Source organism: Sylvia atricapilla, chromosome 5 (genome assembly GCF_009819655.1).
Source record: "Sylvia atricapilla isolate bSylAtr1 chromosome 5, bSylAtr1.pri, whole genome shotgun sequence".
Taxonomy (NCBI): Eukaryota; Metazoa; Chordata; class Aves; order Passeriformes; family Sylviidae; genus Sylvia; species Sylvia atricapilla.
Genome location: NC_089144.1, coordinates 33,034,976 through 33,062,912, shown reverse-complemented (window position 1 = coordinate 33,062,912; position 27,937 = coordinate 33,034,976). Strand labels below are relative to the sequence as shown.

The 27,937-nt window shown below is 40.4% G+C and overlaps 1 protein-coding gene across 1 annotated transcript in view; it reads left to right on the top strand.

Moving 5' to 3' along the window:
* WIF1 (WNT inhibitory factor 1) overlaps positions 1-25,557 on the top strand; it is a 37,972-nt gene extending 12,415 nt beyond the window's left edge. The window contains 10 exon segments of the mRNA XM_066319122.1: positions 5,705-5,818; positions 11,605-11,683; positions 11,686-11,736; positions 14,782-14,822; positions 14,824-14,877; positions 16,442-16,536; positions 17,875-17,971; positions 21,917-22,010; positions 22,625-22,719; positions 24,984-25,557. Of these exon segments, the coding sequence (XP_066175219.1) occupies positions 5,705-5,818; positions 11,605-11,683; positions 11,686-11,736; positions 14,782-14,822; positions 14,824-14,877; positions 16,442-16,536; positions 17,875-17,971; positions 21,917-22,010; positions 22,625-22,719; positions 24,984-25,106 (843 nt within the window). The 3' untranslated portion in view covers positions 25,107-25,557.
* Positions 25,558-27,937: the final 2,380 nt, after the last annotated feature.

Below are 27,937 nucleotides of genomic sequence, written 5' to 3'. Positions count from 1 at the left end.
ATTTTTTTCATGTTAGCTATCTTTATAGAAACTAATTTTGTCATTGTTTGGAGGAAAGCTGATGTATTCTGCTAAGATTTCAGTCCATCTCCACAGTGCAAAGAATTCTTGGAAGCCTGTAATATCACCTTTCAAAATCTGAGGCTTCTTTTAAAAGCAAACAATAAATTTCACTTTCCCAATTTCATAAATCATTCTGTTGGAGGACCTGATCTGCCATCCACAGCTGAATGCACAGGAGACATTAAGCACCAGTTAGTCATCTTCGCTGGCAAAATCAGAGAGTTTTTATACCATTCTGCTAAACCATTGAAACCACAAGTAGTTATTGTTGAAAGTTTCATGCAGGGATGCATTCTATTGTTAAAAAGTTCTTCTTTTTGTGCATGGATTTTCTTCAGTCTGCCACAATTTCCTTAATGTGAAGAAAGCGCCCATAGAAGAGGCTCTACAGATTTGTGAGCATTTCGCCACAGCATTGTCTAATTACTACTGCCACATAATGTATTTTTCTTTGATGTTGCCCATTTCTCTGAGTTCTAGTTTGTGTCCTTTTTTTTTATTTCTTTGAAACACCAAAAATCTCCATTCCTCCTTTTGTGTGCATCTCTGTTTTTTTAACCCTGCTGCTTCAGTCCATTCCCATACCCTTAGCAGCTGATGCTGGAAGACAGTCAGGTTATCCTGTCTTCTGTGTAATCTGATTTTCTCAGAGCTGGTTTTGGTATCACTTCATGTTGTTGAGCATGCCTCCCATTTCAGGTCTACCTCTTGAGGCTGACAGCAAGTTTCTGAGTGTTACACTGAGGTGTGAAAAATGGTTTACCCACTCTGTGACAGGACCAATTAACAGGTTCTGTACCTAGCACAAAAATAGACAGTCTGTAGGCAGACACTTTATTATCTGCTTGTCTAAGGAAGCCTCATTATGTTGTTCATTACAGCAGTGTCTAGACTGCACTGCAGTAACAAAATGTTCACATATATGTACATATTCCTACTCTGGCCAGGCTCCTTCAATAGCCTGGTATGCAGAGTATGGATAATCTTTTGTTGGAATTCATCTTACTTTGCTTCATGCCTCATCTTGGAACCAGACCAACTTCTCTGACATAATGCAGTTAATATCTTGGAGAAGCAATGGTCCATCTGTAAACACCTAACAAATACATACATTGTCTCACTTTGTGACTTTATTTATGGCATATGCAGCTGTGAGCATCTGCTATGGATAATGCAGGGTAGAATCTTCTAGAGTGTGCATAGCCAGAAATATTCTGGGATAAAAAAGAAACTTGCTTTGATGTGTTTCTTTCTTTAAATAGAGAAACACTGACATTAAAATATATTTGTAATTTAATTCATAACAGAACATTCAGCACTGATCTCTTTAAAATAATGAGAAGAAAACATAGGTTAATTCTTACATCTACTTCCAAAGCTAACATACATTTGCTTCTTAATTAGAAAGGGTGCAGATTTCATTAGGTTATTGAACTGTGACATACAACAGTTCAAGCTACTCTGCTTTGCTTAAGGTACTACAATTCTATGTCTAATCACATAAAATGAAGAAAACATAAAGCATATTATCATGAATTCTCTGATTAAATATAAAGGAAAAAAACAGGCAGAAACAACATGGCATTCGAATGATAAGAGAATTCAATGCAGTAGATCTTGAACCAAGGAAGGGAGATCTGTAGGAATTTTAACTGTAACATCATTTTAAAACCGAACTGCGACAGATGTTTGCTACATATTGGTTAGAGGCTTCGTTATTTTTATAACCTTTTAAATTCCTCTGATTATAGAAAACAGCCATTCAAAGTCCATAAAAGTTAATCCCGACCAAGGAATTATTTGCCTAAAGTGAAATTTCCTCCTCTGCTGAGGGCTTACCCACATGGGAACAGTTAAAGGGCAGCTCGTTGGGGCTACCTGCTGCCTGAAAGCCCCAACTCCCAGAGTGTTCAACAAGGTCTGCAGGGTCCTTGCCTCAGTTTCTGAGGATCTCAAACAAAGATTTTCCATAGAAGTAAAGCATACTCCTCCTTGGGTGCTTCCTGAAGTCAAGCTGAAAGTCCTTTGTCATGCAAAGTGTGCAATTGTCAATGATCAGCAATTCAATGCAAACCCAATTTCTTCACCACCTTTGACAACACTGTTTCTCTAAGATTAGCTCACTACCAAATTTAGACCTTCACATACCACAGAGGTAATAGGCTGGCTTTAAAAAAAACCCCAAGAAACACCAAAAAAACAAGAGCGCCTTTATAAGGAAAAGGGATTACAGATTATGAGTTTTTTCCCTTTATCTGCCCACAATATCCAAGCAAATTTTGCTCTCACTGCCAGGTCACTCACAATGACCACTTACAGCATAAATTACGGTAGTCGATAAAAATATTTATTGCACAGCCCTGTATCTTCAATTAACCATCATCACTAATTTCATGGTAGGCTGGAGCATGGTAAATATTGCTGAGAGCATGTTGTTTGCTTTTCAGTCTGATGATTAATGCAGTTAATTTGCAATAACTCCAATTACAGTGGGACAATACTGGATATTTGATAGGGTTTGTGTCAAGACAGATTTTCTCCAAATAGATAGGGTTTTATGGCAATCAAATCATGTTTCAGATTCACAGATTTTGGAGAGTTAAAATACTCTGCTTCATTGTGCACTCCCTATACTGAGATTTTGTATATATACTTTTATGTCAAAATTTAACCAATTTAATCCAGCACATATATTTGCAAAACGTATTCTGCAGCAAGGACATTGAAGTTTGGCTAGCTGGATCTACTGAGGTTGTTCAGCTCTTAGATGCTATCATTTCAAGAAGTTCAGTTTCTGGTAAATCTCAAGCCTCAAGTCGAACATACAAACCTTGCAGATAACATGGTGAGAGCAGCTATCCCGCCCCACAGTGCAATATGTCGGCTTCCTTCTGAGCAGGCTGTTGCTTGTGCAATGTCTTTCATCTTTTAACGTGCCATCAGAAACATGCTCCTGCCTCAGGGCACTAAATGCTGTTATACCTTTATCTTCCTGGTTAGAAGAAATTACTTCCTTGAGCAGCGTGAGTATGAGGCTCATGCAGCAATGACCCTTTGCACAGGGAATTTTCTTTTTGCCTTTATCCTTAGGGCTAGAAAATCAGCTCAGAAATGGGATTCCAGTCCTTTTGACATATTGGAATCTGGCTCACAAGCTGACCTTCTGCAGCAGTGTGTCTGCAATGGAAATATGGGTGGGAGCTATTTGGTCTAGTACCAGTTGTTGTTTACAGACTAGTAAGAACATAATGTTTTAATATCTTAGGTCATAACTCATTAGACCTGGTTAGATACAACCAAACATCAAAGCTAACCAATGAGAAACAGACCGTGGTGGGCTTGACTCACTGCACTATTCTAACAGATGTGTGGAGCACTATAATTATTTCTAAACCAAAGTTTTATTGAAAACAAAAATGTTAACAATCTAACTTTATGTATGGTTTGCATATTTGGCATGGTATATTGTATTGGAAAAATGTCTTTAATTAAAAGCAGCATTGGAACATTACCCCAGACTTCATTTTTCACTCTGGTTTAACTGCTTCTCTCCATGTCCTCTCTCCCTCACACATTTAATCCCATGGGTTTAAACCCCATTAAAACTTTCATTGTTTCCGTATTGTTTTGCAGTCCCTCTGAGGTCTCTGTGCACACAACGCCCTCTGAAGATGCATGTGGAGTGTAGCCCTCATGCTATCTCCTCTCTGGTATGGGGTCTCCTTACTGTGCCTACAGAGCAAGTGAATGTGCGCAGGGCTGATCAGGAATTTCGTAAAACCTTTCACCCACGTCATGAGTGCTCTTCTGGTGTCATCAGGACCTAAGGGACATGGCCTCTCACACCCTGCCAGGCCTTCTGCTCAAGTTAGCAGAGCACGGAATCCGTGAAGGGCTGAGGCTGATCTGAGACCAGACAGTCTGACCTCAATGATCTAGTTCAACCCTCTGTTCAAGCAGTATCATCTAGAGCCATTTGTTCAGGACTGTGTTGAGTTGGGTTTTGAACATTTTCACAAAGGAAGCCTCTACTTACTTTGGACAACCTGTGCCAGTGCTCAGTCACCTGCATATTAAAAGGTGTTTTCTCAGTTTCCAACAGAATTTTCTGTATTGTGCCTATTGCCTCTTGTCCTGTCACTGGTTACCACCGAGCAGAGCCAGGGTCCATCTTCTTTACACCCCCCGTATCAGCTATTTATACACTCTAATTAGATCCCCCCATAAGCCTCTCCAGGCTGAATACTCCCAGCTCTCGAACCTCTCCACATACATAAGACACTCCAGTCCCTTGATCATCTTTGGCCATTCACTGGCCTCATTCCACTAAGTCCATGTCCTTCTTGTGCTAGGGAGCAGGATACTGGCAGGAGAAAAGGACCTTGTTCTGACTAAGGACATGGACAGATATCTTATAAACATAAAGCAGCTATCATTTTTCAGCCCAAATTTGGCTTTAATCTCTCTTTGCTACACTGTTTTTAGATAAAGATGACAGACAGTACTGTCTACTGTCAGCGAGTAGATGGGAGCACATTGTTACCAGCGCCTATACTAAGGTGTCAAGCACTTACCTGACCAGCAGATAGAATTACCTGTAATCCCTTATATGCTTCATGATGGACAAGAGGCCACAATTTAACATAAAAGTTTCATTTCCACTTGGTCTACACACCAGCAGTTGTGCTATTGACAGTAATGGAAGCCTTTAGTGACTGGCTAAGGTGCATACCTCAGGTGTACGTGGTGTGTACAGCCCCCTGCAGACCCATGGTGACACTTTGCTTCAAATGTGAAGAAATCTTGAACAGATGACCCAACAGAGAGGCCAGGCTCCTATGGACAGAATACCAGAGCCTACAATCTGTGCCACAATGAAGGGTTTATCAGAGGTAGGATTAAGGTAGTGGAAAGTAGTTTTTAAAACCATGTTGGACACTTTCTAGGGATCGCCAACACAGATCACTGATGTTGCTGTTAATGAGCGACATGAAGCCAGCTTGGTAGAGAGCTCTCGGCTCACCCTTGGAACGATGTAATGGACTGGGGTTGGACAAGGCGTGTCAGAGCTGTAAACAAGATATGTGTCCTGGCATGGTTCTCCAGCAGTGTGCTACTCTCTGCCTGGTGCTGTTTGCCCAAGGCAATGTGCTGTGCTGTGTAGGTCAACCAAGAGCAAGCCTGGATAATCTCATGCCACCCTTTATGTGCCCACGCCCTTTCAACTGCACTCATGGTACAGGCAGGCTCACCAGTCAGATCCTCACCAAGAGGATTCTGCCCAGAAAAACAGCTTTAAGAATGAGCTTAGTGTTCAGATATTTTTGTTGTCTGCCAGATGAATGGTGAGGGTTGTAAAAAATGTCTTCTCTGTGTAACATTTGTCCCCTATGTGCATGCCATTTTCCTTGCTGATATGCTGCATCCTGATTACTGTATGGTCACTTGCAATCTATGAAATAAGAGGAAATTACCTGAAAATTATGTTTAGGTGAGGAAGCACTCAGGGAAATTATAGAAACTAATCCAGTGAATGGCATATGAAAAGTGTAGTATTTTTTCTGTTGTAGTTTATGTGCTCAATAGGTTTTTTTTCTGTGAATACAATTAAAATATAGATTTTTCATTTATTTTGTCATAGGCTGAGTACTACTATGAATTCCTGTCTTTGCACTCTTTGGATAAAGGCAATGGCTGATCCAACTATAAATATCCCCTGCTTGGAACAGTTCCTCATAAGCATCAGGTTTGTACTGTTGATATTATAATTTTGTTTCTGTAAAAAATATTCTACAGCCAGTAAAGTCTAAATATTTCATATATGAATTGTAGTTCTGAAGTCTATTGCCTAAAGCAATGCTTGCCACAGTGCTTGGCACTGAACAGTTTGTAATTGCCTTGCCTAAGTACAGCAGCATTTTTGTCTGAGCCAAGACACATGAGGCTTTTATGTGTAGATAAATCAGCAGAAACTTGTGCAAAATTGTTGCATAAAATTCATTAATGTTATTACTTAAGTTGTATAACTTTTGGAAAGCAAACTCTTTGATCACTATCGGAAAAGTTATCAAATTATCTGTTTTCTCAGAGGTTGCAGTTTGTGGATGTTTGCTTTAATTTGGGGTCATCAGGCATTCAGCTCAAAGACACAAGTTCAGGATATTATCGTTTATCATTTATGCCTTAGTTGTGCATTCTTAATCCTTCACTGGAACTTACAGCTCCACAACAGAGGCTGAGCCCAAGCCAATGCAAGTGCTCCAGAAATACCATGATGTATAGTGAGCGATTTGAGTAAAAAACCTTTCCATGAAAGATTATTGAATCCAGTTAGCACTGAAGTGGGTGAATAACAGTTTATTTAATTTGTTTCAGGGTTCATACATGGTGGGAAGTCAGAAATGCATATCCTGATGACAGTAGTGTCTTAGTGATCATCATTTCCCAAATTGCCTTAGCCACCTGTAGGATAAATGTGGGAAGGAAATGAATAATAAAACAGGAGGACTGGACTGAAATGAAGCACTGATATACAAGTTTTCATCTTTGATGAGTGTTTTATTCCTTCTCTCTTTTTCTGTGGATAAATTCTGAAAGTTGGAGTATAATATTCTCCATTTTCAGCTTGCAGTAGATTGGCATTTGAGTAATGTTTCAATTTTGCCATGACACCTGGAATTTAGCATGAATGATTGGTCTCTCCATTCAGTGGGGATTGAAGGAGTGGTCTTGAAAATAGATTTGGGTGAAAGATGCTATGATATTTGTACCAAATGCTGCAACTGAATTTCCAAGCCAAATAAATGTCAAATAAAGATACTTGAAAGCAACTTAAAATCATAAAGGCCAAGTTCTCGTTAAGCATTATTTCCATCTCCATATAACAGGTGAGATATGAAAAGCATCCTGTGCTGCACTCAGCACTCTCTAATATAAGTTGGCTTCTCCTTTAATTTTAAACTAGAAAGGCTAGACCAAAATTACCCCTTTCTGACTGTGTTTAGGAAAACTTAATCTACAAGTGCAGGGAGGCGGAGGTGAGAGCTCATAGTGCACCAGAAGGTCTGTTAATGTCATCATGATGGGAGATCTTACTAAAGCCAAAAAGGACTTACCCTGTTGGCAGCACTGACATCTCAATTCCAGGACTAATAGGGGCATGTCCATGGTGTTCCCTTACATGGATGATGTACAGAACACCACTGCACTGGGTGTATATATAAGCAGTATTAAATCCTGTTTGGTGTTCCAGTGCTCAGTACCTGTACAGTATTTGAAGCATGTACACAGTTACTGGTGAGACGCTTCTGTGATGGTGGGTTTTTTACACTGCCTGTTAGCTGGCCAATTAACTACAATTAACGAAGTAGTCCTGAGTAAATACATGCTATAAAGGTAGTGGTTTTTTTGCTACTTTGTGGCTATTGCTATAATTTAAATGTTGGCAAAACAGAGTTGACAAATCTAGTCTAGTTTGCTTGGATCTACTGCATTACCAACGCATTTTTCTGTGCATACAGATGTCAGAAGAAATTCAACCACAGCTTGTATTTAGTAACAAATCAACAGTCGGTATTTTTTGAAAAAGATTTTAGCCCAAAGACAATTAATTGCCCTTAAAGACAATTAAGGAGACATAAATACTATAGTAAACAACATGAGCATGGGAAACAAGAATGAGGACTAACCGATACTATATTCAGAAGTAATTGAACCCAGTAGTTTATAAAAATCAGTGGACTCTGGAAACTTCTTTGAGGATATTGTCTCCAAATAAGGCTATAAAGGCAAATAAGGCTTTATGCTGTTGGACATCTCTAGCCTGTATTTGCCTTATGGCCGTTGGTGGCCATAGGAAACTGTGGAAGAGCAAAAGAGGACAAGCATATGTGGAACTTCTGTTTAAACCTCTCAGATTTTACGACATTCAGCTTGGAGGATTTCCTGTGTCTTAAGTGATTTGTCCCCTTTATAAGCCCATGGGAAAGATCTCTCTTTCCAGTACTTCTCCAGGCTCTGCTTGAGTCCATATCATCTTCTGCTATCTCAAATCACCTTGACAAGGGTTGCTGCATCCACTGCATGGAGATCTCCCTCTTTTGTTCAAGGCTGGCGCAACAGCTTCTCAGATGGGCATAGCCCGTCCACCTGGTGAGACAGATCAGTCTATACTGTTCATATGCTTCCATGTTTGTACACATCTATGTAGTCCCCGAGGTTTTGTTTGTTGCGTTGGGTGGGTGGGTTTTAGTTGGTTGTTGGTTTTGCCGACTGAAGACCAACACTCAATGCTCCTCATTGGGTGCCGGTCCTTCCCTTCCAAGCTTCTCTCTCAGATAACCCTGAATGAGGTATCAAATCTCCTTGGATTTAAATGAGATTAAATCACCTAGGTCCTGAGACTTACTTGAAAACCCCAGTCCAAGTCTCAGAAGGATACTGATTCAGTGCTCACAACATGGGTACTGTTACACCACACATGGTAAGGTTAAGAAGGCTGTAGAAGATGCTTTTCAGTGGGAGCTTGAGCTAAGGCTGCTCAGCTTGCAAAAGAAGGTATTGGGAGGAGTGTGGATACCTGCCCAATGAGAAGCAGCTGGCTGCTCATTCTAAACCAGGGGAAAGCCTATGAAGGTCCAGTGGTTCAGTCTGAGGTTAGCAAGTTCAAAACAAAGTGAGTCATTTTTGTGGCAGCAATAACCTTAAACACTACACTCAAGAGGTAAACACAGCCATAGGTCTGTGCCCAGAGGCAATGTAGTGGCCTGTGACTGAGAAAGAGCTGTCCCCTGAGTGACCTGGGTTAGCCCTTGCTGTCCCTGTCTGACCCGGGCAGAGCAGTGCTGGTGCAGGCTGCTGTGACCAGGCTGCTGGCACAGTGCTACTTCTTGCATATCATGCAGCCCCCACAGCCCACCGGGCAGGCTTAAGCAGACCTTCTCTCCCTGCACTGCTTTGCTGAAACATTAAAATACAGGTGCTGAGCACCCAAAGATGCTGAAAATCTCTCCAAGCTCAGTGCAGACATCAGTCTCTCTGAGCACAGTGCTATCTCTGTCTGCCATGCTGGTAGAAAGTGACAGTGGGCTGTAGGGCTGTGTATGGACTGCCCTCCTCTTCAGACCTTTCATACCTGCTTCTGTTGAGAACAGTCATTCAGAGATGTCCCTTAAGCAGTCCCACCCTAGACTAAAGATGTTTTTTGTTGTTGACCTTAAGTACCTTGTGTAATGTTACCTTGTGTGGCCTTATGTTGGTTAAATATGTTATCTTATTTGCTTAGTGGGTAAGGCAATTGCTTGCAAACTTGAAGAGCTTGCAGACATTCAGGAGTTACCCTCAGTCTGCTTCTACTGAAGACCATTTAAAGAACCTCAGTTTCCTGAGCAGAGGGAAAAGGCATGACCTCCCAGACAAAAGGTACTAAACCTGCATCCTCTGCATTCTAGGAAAGCATTCTAATTACTACCTAAAATTAAATTAGGTTTAAGTCGCTAGGTTTCCCTAGGTTCCTTTTAAAATCAGTTAAGCTTTCCTTGTTCCTGTAGAGCCATCTGCTCTGCAGGCCTGGCCACAAGTATCCTGCAGAGGATACAGAAATGTATATGGGCAGGAGAGGCTGTTTTCTGGCCTGGTGGTGGAAGGATGGTTAACAGAAATAGTGCATATCCCTGATTCCCTCTCCTTGTTTTTAGCCAGTGATGGACAAATGTAAACTGCATCCTGAGTTTGGGAAGCAGGGATCAGAGCTGAGGTTTGCCCTACTGAGCCCAGGTCAGCAGGCCACGGGAGCGCATGGCTGTGTTTTTTGATGCAAGGGACTTCTCTCTGTGCTTTGGTTTGACTGCAGTGCCATTGGTGGGTACTTAGCTTTATTCAAACAGGCATAAAAAGAAGAGCTTAGGGGCTTTATTTGAACTCAGAACCACCACAGAGTTCAGCCAGGATCCAGGTGGCTTTTGCTCACAGGAGGGTGCTTTACTGCATGTGTGCATATATATATAGCATAGCTTTCAGACACATGGTAAGTCCAAAAATTTGGATGCTTCCGGAGTGGGCAGTGCTGGAATAAAAGGTTTATGATCTGTGGCCTTGGACTCTAGGAATGCATTGCTAGGTTTCTCCCTAGGCATTTAAACCACAGCCAGATTTCAAGGGAGTTCAGGGGTTTCTATCAATTCAATGAAATCTAGACTCAGCTATAGTGCTCTTATTAAAAGTCTGCCACATCTTCCTCCCATTGCAATTTGTTCAAGTAAAACACATCCCAATCCAAGCACTTTTGCTATAAGAAGGTTACTGCAGTTTAAGAAGTTTACAGCATTTAAAATGTATTTTTAAATATCAACTGTAAGAGTTTCCTTCTTGCCACAAGGTTACATGGTTTTGGTCTTTGCAAAGGTTGGTGCAGAAGCCCTTTGACTATGTAATTGCTTTAGAATGAGAACTGCAAGGGACCTTTCAGTTTGTAGGACTTACCACTGGCAGAATGTGTTTCAGCAATAAAATATTCTGTATTTTACCAATGCACCAATAACAAAAATGGCCAAATTAATGGCTTGCAAAATTTTTATTGCAAGCAATCTAAAACAACCCAAGTGTAGGGCTTTTAGCTCTGCATTTCATCCAGAAATCTCAGGCCAGCTTTAGAAGAAAGGAATAAACAGTTTCTATTAGTTGGATTTGACTTATAAAGCAGCTAAGAAGAGCAAATTTTGAAGAAAAGCGATAAAGTAATTTCATCTGAAGATTATTTAAGATCACTTGGGACCGTCACAGCAGAAAATTCCATAGTTCTGAGGTATCAGACTTACTTCAACATTAAAATACTCCAGATTTACTGGCCTTAATCAGTTGTTTAAACTCTTTGTATTTCCAAAGTGTTTTAATACTTTTCCTGGAAAGGCAATGTCCAAATGTCACTACACTTAACTAGTTCTGTCAGAGTGAGGTGTCTATGTCTTCTCTTTGAAAACTGCACCCATGATCATACTTACCAAGTGTATCATTTTGTCAGCACTTTATGAGTAAGTTTTGGTTAGATCAGTACCTTATTTAGGTATTAATTGCAATATCCAAACCCGAAATACTTATCTAAAGTAACTTTTTTCCCAAAGTAGTGTTTTTACAGAAGTCAAGACAGAATAGAAAACTCAGAAGTGAGCAGTTCAACTCAGAAAATTAAAAGTAGGCTTCCAGCTTGTTTTGATATATCCTCAGATACCTCCACATGAGTGATTTCCTCATCTGCAATAAAAGCGTGGTTGTGTTAAGATCACTGTCTCTGCTATAGACTCTTGGGGTTATTTCAGCAAATGAGCACAAGCTCTTCTCTTTTACTGCTGTACTTCTAACCCTGGAGCCATCTCTGAATAAAGAGATCTATGTGTCTCTGTGTTACAAGTGTTCATCAATGGCATTCCTCCAAAGCTTAAATACATCTATAATATTTGGGGTTTTAGTATTTCAATGTATGCTTGTGTATATGCATATATGCATGTAAATAAGTATTATTGGTGTTATTATTCTTTAGTGGTTCAGGTTGGATTTCCTTGCCTTGGAAAACAAGATGGGGTTGCTGCATTTGAAGTGAACGTGATCATAATGAATTCAGAAGGCGATATATTCTCCAGACCCCTCAGAACGCCATCTTCTTTAAAACCTGTCAGCAAGGTAACACTGAAGAAAACATGCTGGAATGCTGTTAGACCAGGTCACCTAACTGTCTTATGTTTCATTTAGGATAAGAGCCAGAGAGGATGGAAATAAAAGTCCCACAATGTGCAGCAGTCATGGTGCATTCCAGTTTTCTGGCTCCGTGTGCATTTGCTGATCATTTACTATATGTTTACTGAGCCTTTTCTTACTGAACTCCCTTAGCAGACTGGGTTGGAGACATTTCTGCCTCCTCCTGTTCATTGCTCATCACATTAAGGACGTTGATAGAGATGTATGACGGAAAAGCCCCCTCAACAAACAATTTGAGGTGCTTGGAGGAGAGCTAATTGTGTGAAAACAGGCTGAGGTTAATGTTGCCAGAAATGGCACATCATCTGGGGAACTGACCTTCTGGGAACTATAGTGGGGACACTGGTATCAATTAATGTTGCCAGTGCCTTAGTTCCAGCTTGCTTCTTTAGTTCCCTAAATCTCAAACCTGCACATACAAAACCGAATACAAAAATCTTAAATCAGAAAATTTCTGCAAAACTTGGCCTTAACTTCTCTGTAGCTTAGGTGCAGCCTCTTGGCTTTTGATACAGGTAAAATGTGTGGAAGTTGGTGCTCAGTACTTCCAGTACTCAAGCAGGTAAGCACGCAGAGGACATGCTAATAGAAGAAGAGCACCATGAAGTTATTGCAGTGTTTGCTTGGAAAGGAGAGCACTTTTTCCATCACTGATCTATGGACCATAAGCACTATGCAATAAGACTTTCTGAATTAATTTGATATTCCCACAACGACTATAATTATCACTTAAGCTGAGGCTATGAAAATTGAAAAATCAGTGTCTAAGATAAGATAATATCCCATATCATGTGCAATTGTATTATGTTAACCCCATGACAGGGCTGATGTACTAAGAACAAGATTTATTATTCTTCTCTCATTAAATCTTCATTACAGTCCCACATTTTCTTCTCTGCACTATTTTCTCTGAGATAATTGGCAGTAGTGTGGCATCAAAGAGTGGGCAGGTGGGACCAAGAGCTGTTTATCCTTTGAAACCTCACTACTCCTGAATAGCAAAGCTGCTTGTCTCCTTTGAAGCCTTGCTGCTGCCAATTAACCCAGGGAAAGTGGAGGAGGGAGAGAAGAAGTGGGCAGAGAAACAGGAGGAGAAATGGAGGCTTAAAGGACACAAAATCAATCAGATCTCATGTAGTGAAGTTGTGTGTCTGGTGTAAATTTTCCTATTTTTTTTATTTTTCAGTTCAGCTTGAAGATACTGAACTTAATAAACATTGGAAATAGCATTGGGGTATTTCTAAGGGACAACAGAGTTAGAGGTCTGTATTTGGAAAACAGTGGCTTAAAGAGAAGGGCTCCAAACTCAGTTTAGTAGTAGCATTCGTCCAAGTTATCATTCCTGTGTTATTATTTTGTCATTGCCATGTTATAGAAGTTATAATACCTTGCAATTAGTAGTATTGCATCATGTGACCTCTCAAGAAGCTAGGGTTGATAATTGTTCCCAGTCCTTGGTTCCTGGAGCCAGCTGAGAGACACAAGGAAGATTTTCCAACTCTAGGGACATGGAGAAGTGGAGGGCTTTTCTCACATAATCTTCTCCAGCCCACACTGGAATAACTCCATTCCTGCCCTGTATCTAGTAAGGGTGGACACAGCAGTGTTTTGGGACAGGTGCTGAGAAGGATAAGAATGTCTTTAGCAGCTGCTGTTAGAGTAGGTGTGAGTTTCCTTCCCCCAAAAGATATCATGCATGGGGAAGAGCTCCTGTCAGGGCCCTAGTCACTGTTTCCAGTTATTCTTGGGCCATACAGAAAGGGCCCCAGCTGAGGAAGTGAGGGGAGTAAGGGAGCAATTTTGTGGATAAGAGAGGATTTGTTGTGGCTAAGAGGTGGCCATAAAGAAAAATATGTTTTCCTATTTTTCTGCTTGAAATGATATGTATTTAAGCATGCAATTTTTTGGTAATGAATAGCAGCTCTGCATTTGAGTACAAAGAGAGAAACACTTCCAAAAGTCTTAGAATGCAGTGTTAGAACACAGTAGGACCTAACACAACCTTTGCTACAACTGTTATGGCTGCAAACAGCTTTACTTTTAAGGCATATCATTTACCTCTGAGGTTTTGAACCTTCTCACCTTGGAATGTCACACAACACAGCATCAAGATGAGGAGGTTGTGCCTACCACTGATCCCTACTGATGTTAAGGGTTTTTTTATGGGAATAGGCAGTCTCTCTTGCCTGCCTTATTCTCTGTGAGGGATCTGGAAAGGTATTTTTGAGAAATTGTTTTTCTACCCAGCAGCCCTTTTTGATTGTGTTGCACAGGGCTTAATTTAGTTTGCCTTCTTGTTTGATGGTGTTTTGAGGGTGGTAGTGGCACCCAGAAGTATCTTTCATTCCTTGTCTAATCCTGTCTGTGTTGCCAAATGGTTTTATGTATTTGATCAATAATTGAGATAGAATGGGAGTTGATGATGATACAGAACTGTTGTGCAGGAGTGCTTTCATCTTCTCTTCTGGCCTTCTTTCATATGAACACAAACTTCATCATTGTCACCTCAGAAGTAAGAGATGTGGTAATTAATGCAATGCAAGCTGCAGTGACATCTACTTCAGGCTGCAGGAAATCGAAACTGGTCCTGCACACTAAGAGTAGGTCTAACCAGCCATGCAAGTTCTGCACTAGGTTGCCTGCTCATTTCCACACAGAAAATAAACTGGATGGAACAGAGTATCCCCATTGCTTCATGCACTTAGAGAGTACTAAAGCAGTAAAAATGCAGAGTCCACCAACAAGTGCATTGCCCATGTGAGCATGTGATGGAACATGTATTTGTAGACTACTAAAAGAGAAACTCATTTATCTTGAAGAAATCTTAGCTGAATTTCCATTTTTCAGTGTTTGTCTACCAGCAAATCCTTTAACCATTGTGTCAAAGGAATATAATAATCCTACTGAGATCTGGCTTACAGCTGAAGTATATATAACATTTAATTAAGATTGTTGTTATATTTTATGAAGCGGAATGTCCAGGAGGATGCAGAAATGGAGGAGTTTGCAACGGAAAGACACGTCTGTGAATGCCCTGATGGATTTTCCGGCCTCACTGTGAGAAAGGTAATTTAATAAAAAATTCCAACTGGCTTCTTTACCACAGTCTCAAGAAAACTGTAATCTCCTGCACTGTAGGCACTTCCTAAAGTAAGAATGGCCTGTTCTGAAGATTTCATGTATTTTGAGCCCAAACACGTAAGAGAATTGTTATATCATCCTTGGTCTAGTGGAAATACGAATTGCTTACATGAAAATATTTTCTCTTTCACAAATTGCTTTTAACAAAAACTGATGCAATAGTTAATGTGATCCCTAATCCCTGGGAATCCATCTGGCAGGAAGACTAATAAAATTCTTCTACTAATGAGGACTAGCTGGGAAACAAGCACTGTGCTTTAGTTGCTCTGCATTTGTTGTTTGCAGATAAGATCAGATTTGCAAGCAGGCTGAAAACAAAAATGGGAAGGGAAGATTGTCTTTCTCTTCCATGAGTGGATAATAGCCCAAACCAACATTTCCAGGAGTGAAGAACCAAGAATTAGTGTGACTTGGCAAGGAAACTTGATCTACTATCCCTCCCTTCCTTTTCCCAGTGGCTGTCCCTCCTCAGGGTGACTGGAGATGCCCATCCCCATGGGCATCCTACTCCAGTATAACCATTCAGTCCCAGATATATGGCTAGATCAATAATATTAAATACAAAGGATCAAGGACTGTTCTCTGGCCTGGAGAGTGACTGGCACAGCTTGCATTCATATGTTTAAGAAACTCTTACCTTCTAACAAACCCATTACAAACTCATTCCTGGGAGGAGCTCAAGGTACCACTCATCCCAAGACCACAGCCAGGAGGATTTGCTGGTCAGCTGGGACAAAGCTGAGCCACCAACTATTTCACAAGGCCATTTGGCCCCATGCCTGGGAGTGTTTAACTCACTAGCATGGAACCAACCTTGCTGCATGTACCAATTGTGGGCAACCCACAAACTGAACATTGCCCCCTAACATGCCTCCCTAAAGAGCCTTTTGGGGTAGCCACAAGGCAGAGAGGTCTTGGAAGAGCACAGGGGCCCCAGAGAAGATTCACTGGAAAGCATGCAGGACAATTTGGCTGTGCAGCAGCCTTTCCTAGCCAAAATTAGGTAGCCGTGCTTACGCTCAGGTATGCACGAGTAGGGAAGGTTCATTTTAAACCTGCCTAGTTAGTGACCTCTCTGAGACAGTCCTGCTTGCACAGCAGAGGAACACAATACAGTCATTGGGAGGCCTTGTTTGGGGAGATTCCATATATCCAGAGTGTTTAGGTGTATGTGGGTACTTTTGCTGTCCCTGTCTGGCATTACACTCTACAAGTGGCAATTTCTGCTTACACTATGAATCAGATTTGAACTTGAATTAGCCTACAGTTTTAGTAGCACTATACAGAAATTGCCAGATGCAAACCAAAGATACAATAGATTAACCCCCCTACCGAGGGCACTTTGCAGAGGTGGCTAGAACAACAAAGGAAAGAGAAGAACCTTAGAACAACAGAAGGAAAAGTAGCTTAAGGAGTCAAATGTGCCGTGTATTTGAATACCAGTGCTGTCCCACCAGCAATGCTTTTTTCTGCTCTTCCCACTCCCCAGCACTGTGTGTCCCGCTGCATGAACGGCGGGCTCTGCATCACTCCCGGCCTCTGCATCGGCCCCCCGGGGTTCTACGGCATCAACTGTGACAAAGGTAAACGCCAGCTAAACCCCCCCGGGCTCTGCATGCCGCAGCCTCTCTTCAGTCACCTTGGCAGTTTCCCTCTAGGAGTGCATTTTGGAAAGTCAGGCAAGCGATCAGTAAAACTGTTTTTAAAGATATTGTGATTCTTAAATAGATGCTGTAGCACAGCCTGGCAGCCCTGGAAGAATATTACAGATTTTCAGTGTCCACACACCCTAGCTCTGTGAAGAATAGTTTGGATAATCACTTCAGCTGATCCACTGAAAACTGTGAATATTACTACAAAAATCACTTACAGTTCTAGGGGGAGAAAAAAAATTACAAAACAAAATCTCTATTTCAGGTCTAGTTTTCTTAGTTAAATTAATTTTTACTGCTTATTTAGTACATTAATATGCTGCATCTGGACACATGAAAAAATATGCAAGCTATTAATTTTTTTTTGCTGCATTTGGTCGCATGAAGGGTAAAAAAACCAACAATCAGTTGCTCAGCACATTAATTTGGAATAGTCTAAACTACCATGTAGAAAAACCCAAGTAATTTCCTGCAGAAATATAACTGACTTGCTCATGGCAGAGCAGAACATCATGCTGCATTGTTGTTGCAGGTCTATATGAGGTAAAGGATGAATGCAAAAGGTTCCTAGAGGACTTTTCAGCAATATAATGGGAAGCTTCCTATTATTTTGCACAAACTGTTGGTTGTCAATGCCCTCATGTCTTGTATCTAGTCTTTGAACAGACTTTTAAAACATTTAGAAAACCACTTCAAATGTGTGCTTTAATTAAATGGGTCCCCATGTCTTGAAGGATTAATGTGAATCCCAGCTGTTTGGTTGAAAAGTCACATCTAACACAATGCAAGTCATTTGGGAGCTGAAAGTCAAGGCATTTGCAGTCTATGCCAAAACACAGAAAATTCACAGAGCTTCTTTTTAGTCAAAGGATTACTTAAGAACTGTAATGAAGTATCCTCTTGTAGAAGTAGCTTCCAGTCCTAGGCTGTGCTCCTTTTATCAGACACTGGCAGTGTCAATAGCAAGAGTGCCTTAATCCTTCAATGAGCTTTATGTGTGGGGGTTGATAAAGATGTAGCACAGCTGTCCCCAGAGAGCTGTATTGTCCATTGTCTTGTTCCATACTGCCTTGTGTGTGTGCCCATGTAAAGCATTATGTAGGAATAACCACATTTCAGTCTGGCTTTGTAAACCAGATGAAAAGAGGTTAATCCTGCTTTTACAACCTATTCAATGTTTATTATGATGAACAGCAGAGAACATTAAGTCCAAGTTAGTCCTAGCTCATATTAATGACCTTAGTTTATTCCTCTTTTATTTGTTTCAGCAAAACTGTACAACAACCTGTTTCAATGGAGGGACGTGTTTCTATCTGGGAAAATGCATTTGTCCTTCAGGCTATGAAGGAGACCAATGTGAAATTAGTGAGTAGCATCTCTGTGTGCTTGCTTTTTTGTACATCAGTTTCTTCTAGTGTCAATGCCTGATGATAACATGTGACCTACCTCTACTGGGTGTGGAGCAAGGGTCTCACACAGCAGATTGGGGCCCATCAGAGTCAGACACCACATGCCTCCAAACAAGGTTTCCTACTTAGAAGTCTGATTCATTGCTGGGACCATCTCACCCGCTGCCCTGTTCTGTTTTTCAGTAAGTGACCAGGCTTGATAACAATCCTCCAAGACACAACTATGAAAGCCATATCCTGTGGCAGACAGATGTGCCGGCCATGCCAGCCTGTGGGGGTGCATCTATTTTCAACACTTGTTGGCAAATCACACTTGGGCACAGCAGATTAAGTTGAGCTGGACACCTCTGAAATGGTTACTATAATTTGGGAATGAAACGGCTGGGGCAAAAGGAGGACTGAACTGTAAGAGCTGAGAGCTTTCATGTAACGTAAGTACATTCAAAAGGTAACTTGAGGATGTACAACCAGACCTCCTTCTTCCTGGACTTAGAACTTCTAACAGGACACTGCGGGGAAAGTTTCCCTGCTGTAAATAATGCCACTGATATTCCCCAGAACCTTCACAGGAGCATGGAGAGCACTATTTGGCCTAGGATATGTAAATGCTGATTTTTTAATATGCATCAGTAGAAACAAGCTCTTCTCACAATGAGGAATTTTTATCACTTTGGAAACACATGGAAATAAACTCTTAACTTGCTGTCAGCCAATACGCAACAATAAGTGAATTGCTGTGCAGAGAAAGTACACAGATACAGTAAGATCTATGTTTTGCTCTTTATGTGTAGGTTAACAATAGGTATATGTAAATGTTTCACCATGTCTCTGCATTGCAAGGTATTTTGCAACTTGGTGTCTAGTCCCTAAATCTCAAACTTGCACATCCAAACTGAATACAAAGATTTTAAATCAAAATATTTCTGCAAAACTTGGCTTTACTTTCTCCTGTTTATATCATTAAGATTCAGGGAAAGAGAAGCAGCAAAACTTTATTGTTGGAAGGTTAATAAAGATTGCCTGTTGATATAAATTCAGATCTTATGCCACAAGAACAACAGTGTGGGTTTTCACTGGATTTACCTTTGCTTACATCAAGTTTCAAATCTGACTATTTGGCAGAACCCCTGTTTCTTTCTTCAGTCCCCAAAAGTCAACATTGTTGACATTTTTCAGATGAAGATTAAAGTTGATTCAAAGAGAGAAGCATGTATTTTATGTTTGGTGGTGGTTTTTTGAGGAGAATTTAGAGCTGTATTACAGCATGTATAATTAAGGGCAGTCCATTTAATTGATCTATCTGAAGAGCAGAAGCTCATATTTGTCTACTGCTTGCTTGGGACAAGTGCAACTGGTTTGACTTCCTGGAAAGGCTTATCTGTGAAACTCAAATTAAATTGATTAAAATGCATGTCAGTAAACTAGTTTTTGTACAAAGAAGAGGAAAGCAAATTCAGGATTACAGTATACTAAGACCTAAACTGGAACAATGTTAGTGAGAGTGAGGAAAGCTATGCACTTACTCTGTCTCTTGTAAAGCCAGGATTGCATTGTTAGACTGTGATTGACAGCTGTCATCACCTCTGGGCACTGCACCAGCACAGCAGTAGAAGATTGCAAGAAATCTAGACAATGCTTAGAAATACCAGAGCAGAAACACAACTCAGTCCATTTTCTTAGATCCAGGGCCGCTACATTCAGTCATGGGATTCTTAAAATAATAAGGGGGTAAAGCTTTTCAACAGGCAGAAAGCCATCTTCTGAAAATTGCAAGGTTTCATTGTTTTGTTTTTAACATTGGGTATAGGTTTTTCAGTGCTTTGTGTAATAATTGAATCCCTCTGTAAGACTCCTGGGGAAGTGTACTGAACCCACTCTACAACATACAAGCATTCACAGTCTTCCAGATCTTTTTTTCTATTTATAGGTATGTATTGTCTCTAATTAGTGTTTCACTTTGAATCCAGAGAGTTTTATTTTGCTTTGAATTCCTCCCCTACTTGTCACCAGCTGTTTTTCCATTTCTCAGTCAATAACAGAGAGAGTGATTACTCTTTCTGTGACATTCATCCTGTGACAATATCTTAGGCCAAAGTCAGTTGAGCTGTGCTGAGCCAAATGCTTGCCTGTTGCAACTTGGTGGAAGTTGGTTGTCACGTCTCTTGACCTGTATCCTCTAGATTTACTTAAAGAACTAGAAAAAATTCATTAATTTCTTTAGCATTGCTCTTTCCAGCTGTTAATCACTTGGGATGCAATGTTTGAAGAGTAGAATGCCTAAATTCCCTCCCCAGAAGCTCCTGCAGAGAAACTGTGCTTTTTACAGAAACTCTCCTTAGCAGACTTTGTTCCATCAGCTGCTTATGAAACTTGTTTCAGGGTTATTAAATAATTATGTGCAATAGGAACGAGTGTTTCCGTGTATTGACAATAGACACATTTTCCTTTATATTGACAATACATTTTGTGTATCACAAAGGTCTGCAGGGCTTGAGGGCTAAGTAAGTGCTACTTGTGATGTCAAGCTCCAAGAGGGCAGTCTTGCTCTGTGATCATGAAATGAGGTTTTCAGCACAGCAAACCAGTGTTGATGCTTAAATTATGACATGCAGCTCTCAGTTAATACCTTTCTTAAAAAAAAGGAAAGGGAAAGGGAAGGGAAAGGGAAAGGGAAAGGGAAAGGGAAGGAAGCAATTTGCTGCCCCAGGTTCCAGTCTTTGTTCAGTCACAGGATTCAGGTAGATATAGTGTTTATATCTAGGAAGAGTGCCCTTTTTTTTTACACTTTTTCTGAAGAATCTAGGAAGTGTAGTTGCACTAGGAAAGATAAAAAAAATGATTTGGACAACAATGAGAAAGCTGCACTGGTACATATGGGCACCAAGGTGGCAGGAAAGTGAGGGTGCAATTCTGGTGGCCCAAGGATACCCGGGGAGGTGACAGTGAGCCTTCCTCAGCATGGAGTGACTGAGCTCATGGGCACTGTGGTTCCCTTCCTAGAGATGGGTAAAGATGTAATTAGTTCAGTAATGCAGACAGATTCTAACAAGGTATAGGCAGTCTGATGATGGGACATTGGACATTAAGTTTGAGGGAGGTCCCTGGTGTGTCATAGCCAGCATGAAAGAAAGAAATTGAGTATGGTTCTCCTCCACCAGCAGGGGCCTCTTCAGTCCCAAGCAATCAGGGCCAAACAAGACTTCCTACAGCAAAACACCAGACCCAGCCCATGCCTTTGGCAAAGTCTGTGAAGGAAAGTAATTTCCAGACCAAGAGCCTGGAAAATGTCTGCCAGTTCCAATTACTGTTAGCAAAGTTGCTCTGTCCTTTGCAAACAGGAAAGAAGGGCATGTATTTTTAATGAGCCTTTATTTTCTGAGTGGAGCATCCCTCATTGCACCATCCACAGCACTACAGTGCTCCCCAGCCCTGTGCTCCAAGCTGATGGGCCCAGCCAATGTATTTATTGTCTGCAAGTAGCAGCCATACCTGTCATTTCTGAGTATCTTACTCCTCTCAGATGTCACTAGATGTTTTTCTGCTGGGGCCCCTCAGGTTTGGATCCTGCTCTTGGAACTGCATCCTCTGGGCAGTGCTGCCTCCCCTGTGAAGGGTGAGGAGAGCAGGATTGTGGGGGATTCTGCAGAGTCAGAGTGGCCAAACCTGGACAAAAGCTGCAAGGTCACACAGGCTTTGGCTGTGCCAGATTATTGTCATATTTCGAAGGAGAAGAACACTATAAATTGGAAGCATAAACTTACAGCAGTCTTTCCTGATGGATCCATAGAGCACGCTCAAACATCTGATTAGCTTTTCAGGTACAAGGCAAGCTTGTCAGACATTTGTCCCCAGTAGGAACAGGGGATTTAAGACCATTGTTTCTATGTTTCCAATTTCTAGGTAAAATGCCATCAACCCTGTCGAAATGGAGGCAAATGTACTGGTAAGAATAAATGCAAGTGTTCCAAAGGCTACCAGGGAGACCTGTGTTCAAAGCGTGAGTACCAAAGCCACTCCATCCGTCCTTGTGGGAACATCAAGCTCACAGTGCAGTATCTTCTTACATAATATTAATACTAATTGTTTGCTGTCAAAATAATTCAAGTTATTTTACTTTCTGGACATATGTCATACACCAGACCTAAGGTGTATTATGAAACCAGAGACATTTTTTTACAGAAGTGTCCTCACAGTCTCTTCTGTACTCTTGCATTTCTATAGAACAGCAGTGTGACAGCTCAGCAATAGTAGATTAGTAATAGAGAAATGCTTAATGAAATGTCAATACTTTGCCATGTTAAAATACAATGAGAACATTTTGTGGGTGGGGTGCTGGGGACTACTCTCCTTCTCCCACTGGTTATGATGGATGCTCAGCTCTGTTGTACAACCTGATTCTGTTGCCAGAGACTGCGTCAGACCTTGCAGGTAAAGAGATAAGTGTGGACTGTTTCAGGCTCTGACTGCACTCAGTGCAAAGGCACAGATTTACTTTGAGAGCCTCAGCCTGTGCCAGGACCAACCCATCATGTGAAACATCAGGGGAAGCAAATGTATGACTGTCTCTGAGGAAATGTCAAGAAGCCAGGTGTATGTGTTCACTGTTTACAGCTGTCTGCGAACCCAGCTGTGGCCTGTACTGCACCTGTGTGGAGCCCAACAAATGCCAGTGCAAAGAAGGCTGGCACGGGAGACACTGCAATAAAGTAAGTGAGAAACAAACCCTGAGAGTCATATCTGAGGTGTTACACACACAATGCTATACAGAAATTACTACCTCAAGAGCCTTTCCAGCGTCATTAATGACATGGCACACTTTTTTTTCTCTAATCTTTAATCCAAGCAATAAAACAATACTCCATAATTTTTTCAAATACTCCATAATTTTACCTACTTAAAAAAAAAACTCATAATAACTTGAAAGCATTTTATCAATATTGTTTTTGTATTAGGAATTCCAGAATCTGGTATCCATCAAAGGAGGACCTTACAGGTCTTCCAACCATAGTATGGAGGGGATCCAATTCCTTCAATACTTCTCAGTAATATCAGCTAGTTTTTAAATGTTGAGTAGGTATTTTTCAAGTAAGACTGACAGGTTTTAAAGCTGATTGAAACTTAGAAAAAGTCAAATATCCTTTAGAAATTTTGGGGAAAACTTGAAGAATTATGCAGGATCTGTTCTTAGCAACTTCACACTTTTCTCTTCCTCTTCCCACCTGTGTTCCACAGCATACACAATACATTGCCCCTAAGCAAAGTTAAAGTTCGCAAATGAATTTCTGTTGTGCTTTTTGGTCCACTCTACCATCCATTGTAGCAAATGTTCATTTCCCATTAAAATGGTACTGTATAATTGTTTGAAATATAATTGGATATATCCAGTAAGAACTTAAGATTCAATTTTATGTTTCATGTGTAAACAGTACTTTAATGGCAGATCTTCAATATACAATCTTATATAGTCCCAAAAGATACTAATGTTTATCATTGTTGGCTGCCAATTCACATGTTGTGTTTATGTATCAATAATAAAAAAAGTTGAAAAATTTTGCAGCTACAAAACTAATCAGCCATAAGGAATGTGAACTTTACATTGCAGCCTCAATTGAATGTCCACTTATATTAAACCTGTTGATGCATATGATTTTTGTCACATCAAAATTTATTAGAGTAATATAGTATTTTCATTGAAAACTGAGTATACCCAACCGAGACGGATTTTGTTGTGAAAAATTAGGTTGCTGTGAAAATTGGAGTCTGCTTTTCTGTTGTTACCTAGTGTATTTGTGTTTAATTATTCATGCTGTTGTCTGAAGGAGAATACTATTAATATAAGTTATGATTAGAAAAATTATACAAGGAAATGAACCAATATGAACTGCAATTCATAAGTTCGGTATGAACTTTTTCTTCTGTCATACTCTTACTGTAAAGGGACTCAGATAGCAAATGAGAACAAATGCAGACTTTAGGTGACCATCACCATAGAAGTAATTACCTGTACAAAGAAACCAAAGCTAATACCTGCCTCGTGATGAGAAGTCAATAGTCTTACATTATTGTAAGGTTTGTATTGTAGGGTTTGCAACTCCTTCACTGCTTGGAGTTTGGATACAGCTCGGCTGTGTTTAGTACTGCAAAACTCTCTTTGTATTCAGTGAAGTAACTGTGAAATGGACATTTGGGCAAAATTCACCTGCATTTTAAGTGTACATTAATACTCATGCACTGCAATTCATTCTTTTCAACTGAAACCAAACATCACTAGATCTTGAGAGGAGATTTAGAGTTAACTTGAGAAGCTGTTTCATATTCCCCAATGAATGTCTCTTTGGTAAAGCTGTTTTCTTGAAAAAGAAGTGGTTAAAAAATTGAACAGGGGACTCAGTTTTCAAAGTCACTTTCCACGAGCTTTAAGTAATGAGATGGGTAAATGAACCTATAAAGAATTACAGCATACTACTTTGGATTCCATTTTATTGTTCACTTTCATTTTCCACAACAAAGCAGCTCTAGTTAAGCCTGTTTCACATGGCTTTCCCCTCCCCCCCAGGTGTTTATGGTCACTGGTGTTCTTTTTCTTTGCATTCAGCCATAAACCAAAGCCCAGCTCAGGTAGCTGGTGAGATTCTCCCCAGGGGTTTGCTCACACCCCATTCTAGAGCCTTTTGCTGGCAGATCAATCATGACTGTGACCCACCTGGTGTGAGGGTTACACATGTGAAAACCCAGGCTGAGTGGCCAGCCTGGCTGTGCTGAGCTCCCTGGGCTCCCCGGCCAGGCCAAGCATCTTTCTGTCTGGCAGGACTTGGTTCATCCTGAGAGGTAACAGAGGCATGAGCACCTTCGTAAGGCAAAGCAAAATCCCTTTGTTTCAAATGGCCACACAGTTTCCACTTGAAATATTAGCTGTGGATCATGAGCCCACTTCTGTGGATTCTCTTTCCTGAGCTGGATAATTTTCCAGGGTACGGAGGCAGCGGTCCTGAGCGCCCTGAGGCCAGCAGGCAGCAAGCACAGGCAGCACACGCCTTCGCCAAAAAGGGCCGAGGAGAGGCGTGTTCCACCCGAATCCAATTACATCTGGTGAGCTCCAACAGCTGAAATGGTTCGTGTTACACAAAGTTCACAGCCTTCATTAACCTCTCATGGATTGAATGTTAAAATGCTGTTCATTACAGTTAAGATTACCGGCTGGAATTTTATTAGCTTCATTATAAACCACTGAGCTGACACTTACTATTCCTTTTAAGTTTTATAAATACTTCTGTTGCATGATTATATAGGCTTCTTCTGTCAGTGCTTTGGATGGTGTTTTGTACTATACTTCAGTTACATTTAAAACTTCCTTTTTTGGTTATATAGCTGCAAATATTTTCCAAAAATTAAGTAACAATATTCAAGCAAAAAACCCAGTAGATGCTAATCCTGAATTAATTTCAGTGACTTACAGATGTAATTTGCCTAAGACAAAAGAAAGGTGCATTTTGCAAACTCTTTTACAAACTGTGTACTTAGATGTTTCCCTGAAAAAAACAAACAAATAATAAGTTACCTAATTTAAAACTGAATAACTCAGTTCAATGTTATTTTTGGCTTTACAATTTTTGTATTAAAAAGAAACTGCAGTGGTGCCATTATAACCGGCATATTATATTGTAAACAAAGTAGAGCTATAATGTATGAAGTTTCTGCATCAGCTTGAAGCACATAATAATTGTAAACAGAACAGCTCTTATGTAATAAACTTTTTATACTGACGGTTATGTACAAAATAAAGAGTGCTGCTTTAGTTTTTTGAGTACTGCTCTGTGTGGCCTCCTGAAGTCTCATCAGCCCTGGATTGGGACAATGGCTTTTCTAGAGCACCTTTGTAAAACAGTGGCACTGTAGGGTTGTTTTCCCTGTGTCTGCTTTTAGCCCAGAGTTCTTAAAAATATTTCAGAAGAGCAAAAAATATTTCAGAAGAGCAAAAAATATTTCAGAAGAGCTTCCTCTTTTGCCTTTGCCAAGGAGGGATAACATGGAAGGCGGCATCTTTCACTCCCTGTCCTTGTCCTTCACCACAACCTCCTTTCCCCCAGCACTGCCAGTCAGCCAGGTTGGTGTGCCCAGTTCGTGGTGCCTCAGGTACTCAGAATATTTTTTCTCAAAGCTTCTGTCTGAGCAGGTAACAGTCCAGCCCTGGCCATGTTTCCTGTTCAGGGTGATAGTCAGACTCTAGAAGGTTTGGGTGCTGCTTCTTGCACCAAGGGCTATGTAATTTATAATTTGATGTGACTTGGAAGTAGGAAATGTGCTGTCTGCACTGAAGAACAGTAAATATCCAGTGAATTGTTACTGATCCTTGCTATACTGTAATTTCTTATTATCTGGGAGACAAATAACAAAATAAATACATTTAATTGGAACTATTAGAGCTGGGCTTTTCCCTTTGCCAAGGCCAGAAAGAGGAGATGTGGGCAGGAAAGGTGTTTAGCCTCTGCCCACAGCAGTGCTGTCACCAAAAGCACCCTATTCAGATTTTTAAAAAAAAGATGGAAAAGAGGCAACCTGAGGCAGAAGAGAAAACATTTAGGTGATGAGAACCTGGGGAGAGCTGTTCATGAAGGAACATTTTTTGATATTTTTCTTAAAAGTGATGAAAGGAGAGTTAATAGTAGATTGACATTAAATGTGCAGCTGCTCTATATGTCCAAGGATGCCTCAGGAGCTGTGTACAAACATGAATAGTTTGCCTGCTTTTTGTTCTTTCTGTAGCAAAGATTAAGTGGTTTGTCACATAATACAGTAAAAAGCACAGAAAATTCTTATTAAAATTCCTCAGATGTTTTTGCTGAACTTTTTCTGCTGCTGTCCATTTCTTAGAAAGTACTTCCTTAAAAATAGCAAGTGCATTCTTTTATATAGAGTAAACTCTTTTGCTACTTGCCCTAAAGACACTGAATGCTGTTTTGTTTTCAGAGTTTCACCACTGATTTTTGGAAATATCATTAATCACGGGAAGAATACCATTAGAAAGATTACAAAAGGATAAAATAGTCCTCAAAGTCCACACTGTACCACAACTCTGTTTCTTAAATAATATCAATTGTCTACACAAAATTTCCACAGCTTTGCCAGTCCTGAGCACAAAGTTTCCTGTGTAAGAGACAGTCCTTGACATCCGAGTTGTAAGTTAAAAGTCTGTGATAACAGAGAATGCTAAAAGAAGACATGAATTTTCCAGAAAAAAGTCCAGTTGGAAGTTGGAAGCAATTTTTCCATTCAAAAACAAACTACAGAATTATCACAGTCTGTCACTGGACAGAACATACATATGAGGAAAAAAAAAGTGCCAGACATGAAATTATTTAAATTATTTAAATCAGAAAAAAAAAAAAAAAAAAAGAGAGAGAGAGAAAAGTCAAAATACCAATCCACTACAATAGGTCAGATAGAAACTGGTATTTGTAGATTTGTAGTTAGCCAAAGCAACTACAAATTGCAAAGATGCCAAACTACAAAAAGCAAGATGCCAAACTTTGCACTTGTGAGCAGCACAGCAGCTGTGAGTAGAACATAAAATGTTAAATCACTAAAGCTCTACTGAAGAAATCTCAATTTGAGCAACTGGCAAAATTATAGCTTTACAAAAGGCTTCTAATGGTACTTCATAATTTGGGTATCTAATATTGGCATCCTGCTATGTCCAGATGTGCACAGGAGTTCAAAGGACAAATACACAAGGCCACAAAAAAAGCAGAAACAGACATCCTAAGGGCAAACTGCCTTTTTTGTACTGCTTGCCATTACTGAACTGATGCACATGCTTTTGAGGGCTGGGGTTGGGGGGAGGCGAGGTTTGTTTGGTTTGGGGTGGTTTTTTTAATTTTCATTTTAGGTTGGCTCTGTCTATGCCACTGGATTTCAAACATATCT